Genomic DNA, 8358 nt, shown 5'->3' on the forward strand with positions numbered 1-8358 from the left:
GGCCTCCAGTGGCGTCGGTGGGAACTACAGCTGGGAGAAAAAAAATCACTCCAAGGCATTTGTCTGTTTTAATACTTTTATTCCCTTTGAATTCTTTTATTGTAAAGTGATTTTGATACAAAGTATTTACATTTACAGCCAAATAAGAAATAGATAAGGGGTAGAAATTTGCATGCACATTACACAATTAAGTCACAACGTCCAGTGCAGGTTGAGGAACCCGTTTTTGGGATCGTCGGTTAATCGAAGGGTCCGGGGAGGGTCCACGGGCTCATTTACCACTGATCGCTGTAGTCGGAGCTGGGAGGAGGGAGAACGTGCAGGTTGTGGTTAAGTGAGCATCACAACTGCCGCATCCTGATCAGTGAGGCTGTAAACGATGAGCTGGACTAATATTGGCAGAGCGGCGTTTCCTCTGTGACGTGTTGTATGGGGATTAGAATCAGGCACCGTGTTTTCTACATCAGCCCCAAACCCCCCCCCCCCCCCCCCCGGTTCTCTCACCGGGGCTCAGCGTCTTGGCTCGAATCGGCGCCGAACAGCATCCACGCCGCGGCCTGCTCGGGGGTCGACCTCTTCCCGTACCTGGAGACAAGTCGACAGAAACACCTGCAGCTTAACGTTCTTTGGCCGATTGTCTGGGACGAGAGGCTCCTCTCTGCCTCCCAGTAGCAGCGGCTCCACTGGGACCCCCCCCCCAGCTTTTCCCATGAATGTCAACCAGTTAGTTTCTTCAGTGGAACAGTTTCTCCCTACTTAATCTCCGTGGTCCAATCACAAATCAATTTGGCAATTATCACAAAGAAAGAGAATTTTCAAGTTCACAGCAGGAACTTTGAAGCGTCTTTACTCAAATCGATGCACTAAAGAACAAAACCTGCCGTCATTCAGTCTCTTTAATTACAGGCACACTGCACCCCCCCCCCCCCCCCCCATGAGGGAGCAGCAGAGCTAATGCATGATACTAACTAAGCACAGCAGGGTCCTTCTACTTAATAACAGGATATCAGGTGAACGAACTGAAACATTTAAAGAACCATTTAAGTATCAAACATTCTGCCATCAGAAGTCTTGATTTTTTTTTTTACCTTTTAGGTAAATAAAGAGGATTTTCCAGTCTCCTCCCTACAGGTATGAACCCTATGCTGTGAACTCTCTTCTGAGGAAGGCTCCTCCTCCTCTTCCTCTGGCCCATTGCATCTCATAACGGGCACAGCAATGCGTCCACGTGACGACCTCTGCAGACCCGAGCGAGGAGGAGGAGGAGGAGGAGGAGGACAAGCTCACCTCTGCCTGGTGATGAGGTTGACGTAGTGCCTGACGGCGGCGTGGTATCGGGCCCAGTCCTCCGGTGAGGCGTGGCTCCCCGGGTTCTCCGGCTGGGGAGGGTAGGCGTCCGCGAAGCCGCTCCAGCACACCAGCACGCAGACGGCGAGCGCCGCCAGCGTCGTCCAGGATCTCATGGTGGTCATCTGAGGAGGAGAAGTTCACAGTGGGACGCTGTGAGAGATTCAAGGAGCGTGAAGGGCTCAAAAAGAGGAGCTTACGCTTTAAGAGTTGTCTCGTGATGGGAGGTCGTCCTCGTCTCGTCTGGTCTCCTCTCCTCGGTCCTCAGGGTTTTATAGAGCGGGATGGTACCTGACGCGCACGCCGAGGGACACTTAACCACACCCCCCCAGACCCCCTCCCCCTCTCTCTCGGCCAGCTCGTCCACAGTGGAAAGTTTGAAAAAGGCTCCCATTCGTTTTGAATATTTGGCTTTTGGGTGAAGCTTGAGATTTGTGGGCCAGTTAACGGTTCTGGGAACAACTTCCCACTTCCATCCTCCTCAAGCACATCATCCATGCAGGGACGTTTAAATCTGCGATCGTTGGTTCCAACCCTGCAGGCCTCCACATGTGCAAGTCAACCTCTGTGCCCTTTAGTTTAATGGGTTTTTTTTTATATGCCACCGTAAAGTTGATGTCCTCCTATTAATCAGGTTGAGTTTCTCGCGGTGCACGGGGGCCTCAATCATTCATCACCCACCCAAAATATATTTATACATACATGTGTGTATATATATATATAGATAAGTGCTCATTTACAACTAAAAGTCCATGGATGAATGCATCCACGATGGACGTGAGCTGATGATGCTGCACACAAATACCTTTCAGGTCTCTCCAGTGTAATCGGCCCCATTTATGACCGCTGCAGTGGCTCCTGTTGATCTTGGATCTTTTCATGGTCTGCTGTGCAGCCTGGTGAGGAGGAGGAGGAGGAGGAGGAGGAGGAGGGTTCCGGCCCGTTTGCACACACACACACACACACGGATGAGTGTTTGAGCCAAAGGGAGCGTCCCGGTTGCCTCTGGCGTGTTGTTTATGGGCCTCCTCCGTGGGCCCCTAAACCCGTGTCAAAAACACAACTTGATTTAAGCATCAATCTCCGCTGGCGGCCGCCGTGGACCATAAACGTCCAAAGTGTATATGACCCGGTCATAAAGGCCGTGAGAGGATGGTGCCGCGACACAACTATTGGACCGTAATTCAAACTGATATTTGAGGGGACAATTATTGTGCCGCTGTTTTGACACCAAATCGAGGCCAAAATGCTCAGTTTAAACAATCTGGGTGAGTTGGGCAAAAAAGGAGATTAAACCAAAGCGATTAAGTAATGACGACATTATCTCCCAGTCAAGAGAACTAATGTTTCCTGTTTCCAGCAGCTACCGGCGGCCATTCGGACCATTTAGTTAATTCTGCTCCAGTAATCCACCTCCACGGGCCGTAAAAGTCAACGGCAAGAAACAACAATGAGCACAGGAGCAGCTCAGCGGCTTCCTGCGGCGCGTCGGTGAACACCGGGACGATAAGGGGAAGCTGCTTCCACGCCAACGACCTCCGGCTGGATGAAGTGTTTGTGGAGTCCAACGCGACCTGAACTTCTTCCACCGAGGAGACGTCGGGGCGCCTTATCTCCAGACTCGGGGGAAGCCGCTAATATGAGCAGAGTGCTTTTCAGGCACGTCTGTTTGCACAAGCTCAGGGCACACGATGTGCTGCCCACGACCACAGGACCCTGACGCAGGACCATGTGATCGCACACGATAGCACACTGAAGGTGAAGAGGATCGGCGGCGGCGGCGCAGGTCAGAGGTCCCGTCTGCTCGCGTGGCGTCGTCGGCTCGTCGTGGTTTCACTGCTGGTCGCTTCCTGCGCGAAGGGAAACTGAAGAACAATGAAATGATGATGGAAAGGGAAAGATTTGTTAAGGGCAGCAGCAAAGAAACGCCCTCAATCCCTCGGGTCCCTGCTTAGTCTGTGTGAGAGAGGGGGGGGCATATATCAAACGCACCTCAGACAAAACAAAGGCCGGGGACATTGGAGAAGCAGAGTGTGTTATTGGACCCGAACCTCAAAAGAATTAAACAGGGTGGTACTGGTTAAATTATTCACCCAACATCAAGGATCTGGATGTGCCTCCGATCGGATCTGATGAGGATCTGGATTCCTGACGCAATGGTTTCTGATAATAGTTTAATAACAGCTTCCAGTCCTCTTATCATCCATCTCAATGCTTTTCATTCTACAGACCCCCCAGCACTAAAATAAACCAGAGTGTGGTTAAGACATCTCAGAAGGTCTTCATCTCCAGAGTCTGGCCATCTGCATGAGTGATGTTAATCAGCCCGTGGGGGCTCTGTGTGCCGCCCCCCCCCACCAGGTCCTGCTATAATGAAGCGCTCTGCCTGCCTGAGTAATTACTCTCACCTGTCTCCAGCATACGAGCAAAGACCTGACGGGATAAAAGCTGCACGGCCATTAACGGTCCTTCTTGGAATAAAGAACCATGAGGAGAACGGGCCGGTGTTCTGGAGACTTCTTTTAATTCGCTGTGTACATCAAATGTCTGCCATTTAAAGTTTCGTCATTTAAGAACATTGTTTTTTTTTTTTACTTTACGCTTTAGTAGTAAATCGTCAAACACAACACCGGGGCTTATTAACAACATTCTGAAACTAAAATATTAAAAGTATTCACATAAACGTCAGATTCTGTCAAAGCCCACATTTTCAAACGTAATCAACATAAAGACACGTTAATGCTCGCTCACTTTAAATGTTCAAAAGACATTCAGAAAGAAGCTCAACGTTCACACAGCCGAAGCCGAAGCTTTGTTCTCCAGCAACGTCTCCACCATCTTGGGCAAGAAGGCTTCCAGGAAGTGAAAGAAGTCATGGAAAACCCCCGCCGCGTCGCTGACGGGCTCCAACCGGAGCACCGCCTTGGTGCTCTCCGTGCCGCCAATCACCTGGGGCTGAACCTTGACCTCCAGCGGCCCCCGGAGCTCCGGCTCCTTCTCCGCGATGCGAGCGGTGACCTCCGTCTCCAGCTCCGTGCAGCTGCCCTCCGGCCTCGAGTCCGTGTCCTTGACCAGCTCCCGCCGCACCCTCCTGCGCCCGGCCCACACCGCGTGCCTCTGCACGCAGACCCAATGCGCCGGCTCTGGCTTGGCCCGTCTCGCCAGCCGGGGCCTTTTGCCCCGAGGCGACTCGGCGGCGCCGCCGTCGTCGTCGTCCAGCGGCCTCTTGGCGCCGGCCACGGCCCCGCCTTCATTGAGGGACCCGACGCTGTCGCAGCTGTCGTTCAGCGACGCGTCGGGGGACGCGGTGCCGGCCTCCGCGTCGGCGAGCGACTCCGCGCCGAAGGCGGCGCCCGCGGGGCGGGCGAGGCGGCACCCGAGGACGCCCCCGAGGACCGCCTCCACGGCGGCGCAGACCTCCCGGAACCACGGCAGCCGGAAGCCGCCCCCCCCCGCCTCGTGCAGCCGGCCGCGCAGCGCCTCGGGCAGCGACGCCGGCTTGAAGGGGATGCTGATGGTCAGCTGCTCCGGCCTGGACGGCGGCGGCGCCTCCCCGCGGGGGGTGAACAGGCGCACCAGCCCCCAGGATTTCCCCTTGGCCGACTTGCGCTGGTACTGCAGGCTGCGGCAGTACTTGTGGGCCTCCTGGCACTCCTTCTGGAAGCTGCGCTGAGAGCGCTCGCTCAGGTTCCCCGCCACGTTGTGGGAGAGGTCGAAGGGGTCCAGGACGTTTACGGGGCCCAGCTTGGGGCCGTGGGGCTTGGTGGGTTTTTCCCCCTGGCCGAGGAAGTCGGTGATGGGGAGGGCGCGCCCCTGCCTGAGGGACACGACGCTCCCGGCGAAGTCGAACGTGGCGTAGAAGGTGAAGAAGCCGAAGAGCAGCGAGCCTGGGAGGAGCAGAGACGAGTTACGCTGCGTCGTTTTGTGCAGAGGACGAACACACTTTTTCTTTTTCTTTCATATTGTTCTGACTCACTGAGGTCCTGGGTATTCGCGCTGGGGGGCACAGCGATCGGCTGACTGGGGAAGGTGCAGTCCCAGCCGTCGATCACACACTCCTCCTCCTCACCTTCAAAAAAGATCAACACAACGGTTAGAAATAAACTATTTGTTTCCAAAATTGCAGTTTAATTATCATGTAAAAAAACACCAAAGGCAGAACTGAAAGGCAGAATCTCGCCGGGCTTTGTCCGGTACCGAGCAGCACTCACAGGCCAAGTCTTTGAGCCGGTCCACCGTGGGCAGCACCGGGGGCTCGCAGCTCTGCAGGAAGAAGACGATCAGCAGCGTCAGGGCGTAGTTGTTCAGCAGGGGGCCGGCGCCGCTGGGGTTTCCTACACAACAAAACTCAGGTGTCACGGTCGAAAAGGATGAAACCTAATTGGTGTACGTGTGTATCAACAGTATCAACACAGCGCTGCAAAGATGCATTAATTCATCCCTCATGTCAAACAATGAGAATCATGAAAAACCAGCAAACAGAATCTGTTGATCAGAAGCCAACTTCTGACTTAAGATGACTTTTTGGCACAGATCTCTGCCGTGGATCCCTGCAGCCTCTCGTGTCCCTTCGTGTTCCGCTAATGACTCCCCACAGTCGCCCGGTTGAATGCTGTGGCTCATCAAAGGGAATAAAGACGATGTGCCGCGAGAGTAAAAAGGTAATTAGTGTGTGAGAGACGTTTTGATTCTGCATCAGGGGACTCTTCTGTTCCATTACGACACAAACATGCGCGATTGAGCCAGTCGTTAAACCGCAGCTTCTTTAACAAAGCGCCGCAGATCTGTGTGTTCAGATCGTGAGGCAGGTAGAGCTCTACTGACCTCTGCTGGCCAGACACGTAAATGACACGATACAGAAAAAAAAAAAACGAATCTACTGGAACAACCATTGCATGGTCGCGCTCACCAGCCAGCTGCTTCTGCTTGGCCCAGTAGCGGATGGTGTACGCCAGAGGTCTCAGCCTCTCCTCCATCCCCGAACACAGCTGCAGGAAGCGGGTGTTTCTGACAGCCAGTCTGGTGATGCAGGCGGGGGACAAAAGCAAAATCCAGATCGCACACATTTCTCAATGTTTTTTTTAGTCGTAGAGCGCTTTAAAAACGTGGTGGAAGGACCTGTTGTTGATGGTGATGTCCCCCTGCAGGTTGAGCTGCTGGTGATGGAACTTGACCACGGGGAGGCGGGCGCCGCTCACCACGGTCACTTTGTGCGCGCTGGGAACACAGCGCCGGAGGATCGCCGCCACGAGGTCCAGGACCTCGGCCGGGGAGGCGGTGGACAGGTCGATGTCCGACAGGATGGAGTCCTCGGAGCGGCCATCGTCCGACGTGCCCTCCCCCGCCTGCAGCAAAAGGGTCACTCCGCGTTCATTTCACACGTACAGGCTCTCGCGTGACGTCACGTGGCGAAATTAGATGTGAGGAGGCCAGACCTGTTCGGCGGTGGACTTGGCTCGGGCCTGGAACACCTTGGTGTTGTCCAGGTCCAGGAAGAGGTCCAGGTCGCAGGAATGCACGCCCAACGTGTTCACGGAGGAACCAAACGGCTGAATCTGGCTGTCTGTAAGCCACCCGACACCAAACATGAAAAGGGAGAGAAAGAAGAATAAATAGTTCACACAAATGTCACCGTGTTCCCAAACTGACTTCCCCCCCCCCCCTGTGTGCGTGTTTACAAAAGATCACCTGGAAAAAACTCCACAAAAACCTCCTGCAGGAGTTGAACCAGCAAGCCTCGGGCCTTCTTTTCGTTGTCCCCCAGCTGGAAGCGCTCCACCACGTACTGCATCTGTGCGTTCACCTTGAAGACAAAGGACCACAGCTACAGAACATCCAAAGGAAATATGCACATTAGAATATCTTACATTACACTTTCTCACTTCAGCTCCCCAAATATTCTAATGCAGTTCCAACCTGTTTTCACACACACCCCCTCCTTCTAAAGACTCTTTACACCTGCGATGCCATACGCCGGGTTTTATTTTGCTTACAGACACCAACTGGCACAGCTGCGGTTTGAGACGCTCCAGAGCTTGCTGCAGGTTCTGAGACGCGTTCTTCTTGGGGATCAACTTGAAATCCTTCTGCTCGCGGGGTTTGACGCGCAGCTTCAAGCCCCCCAGCTGATGCTCCACACGGGACAGCGTGGCCTGCAAGCTGTCGGTCTCTGCAAACTGCACGATGGCGTACACACCCTGTGAGAGATGTGGGGAGGGGGGGGGGGTCAGTCACCTTCCTTACGCTGCAAATGACCTGCACCATTACGTGCCTGACGGACCTTGTCTTTGTCCATGACGACATCTGAGACGGGCCCGAACTGCGTGAAGTACTGGGCCACGTCGCTCTGGGACACGAGGGGCGTGATGCCGCTGACGAACACGCTGTGCCGCTCCTGGGTCTTCCGGGTGGATCGCACGGCGTGCAGCGTCCGGTGTTTGCGTCCCTTGACATGCTGATCCACACTGGACTCTGCGGGGGGGGGGGGGGGGGGGGGTTCAAATATAAAAAGCGTCACGATGTGGAGAAAATCAAATTTAAAAAAAAGGAACTAAAAACAAATCACGGAGGGAAGTAAATCGCGTTGCACGCACTTTAATGATGGTTTGACATTAGCAGAGTGTGGTATTTGGGGTAAACTAAGAGTGATCAAGGGGGCGCGTGGAACAGTAAAGTAAGGTTGGAATGTGACGTCATGTGTGGCTAACGTTAGCTCCCCGGTACTTACGGTTCGGTAAGTTGACGTTGCACAGGCCACAGTGAAACCCCCTCGGGGTCGTTTTTATGTCGCTGTCTGCTTCCATAACGTCGGGAGAAGTAATCAAATCAAACCACTAAAGTCGTCCGCTCTTCATGCGCCTCACAGTCAAATCTCCCTCCAACGACCACTGCGCGTTGGTTCCTGTGCGTCGCCATCATCGGTCCGGGTGGAACTAAACTTATTCACAACGTTCCGTTAAATGGAAATTACGGCGTCTGTTCCTGGATCTTTTCTGGATGACGTTTATCAAG

The 8358-nt window shown here is 53.9% G+C and overlaps 2 protein-coding genes across 2 annotated transcripts; both read right to left on the minus strand.

Annotated features, from left to right (window-relative positions):
* Positions 1–62: 62 nt before the first annotated feature.
* Positions 63–1625, minus strand: LOC119212750 (peptide Y). The gene is made up of 4 exons (XM_037463479.2): positions 1548–1625; positions 1288–1472; positions 505–585; positions 63–300 (listed from the first exon to the last, which is right to left on the minus strand). Exons 2-4 carry the CDS (start codon positions 1470–1472, stop codon positions 276–278), a joined length of 291 nt encoding a protein of 96 aa, XP_037319376.2. The 5' UTR covers positions 1548–1625; the 3' UTR covers positions 63–275.
* Positions 1626–3828: 2203 nt separating this feature from the next.
* Positions 3829–8260, minus strand: tut1 (terminal uridylyl transferase 1, U6 snRNA-specific). The gene is made up of 10 exons (XM_037464696.2): positions 8075–8260; positions 7628–7818; positions 7341–7544; positions 7036–7150; positions 6783–6910; positions 6466–6692; positions 6257–6366; positions 5559–5681; positions 5324–5416; positions 3829–5234 (listed from the first exon to the last, which is right to left on the minus strand). The coding sequence occupies exons 1-10, from the start codon at positions 8148–8150 to the stop codon at positions 4138–4140; spliced, it is 2364 nt and encodes a 787-aa protein (XP_037320593.2). The 5' UTR covers positions 8151–8260; the 3' UTR covers positions 3829–4137.
* Between the last annotated feature and the right edge of the window lie 98 nt (positions 8261–8358).

This window comes from Pungitius pungitius, chromosome 21, assembly GCF_949316345.1.
Source record: "Pungitius pungitius chromosome 21, fPunPun2.1, whole genome shotgun sequence".
NCBI lineage: Eukaryota > Metazoa > Chordata > Actinopteri > Perciformes > Gasterosteidae > Pungitius > Pungitius pungitius.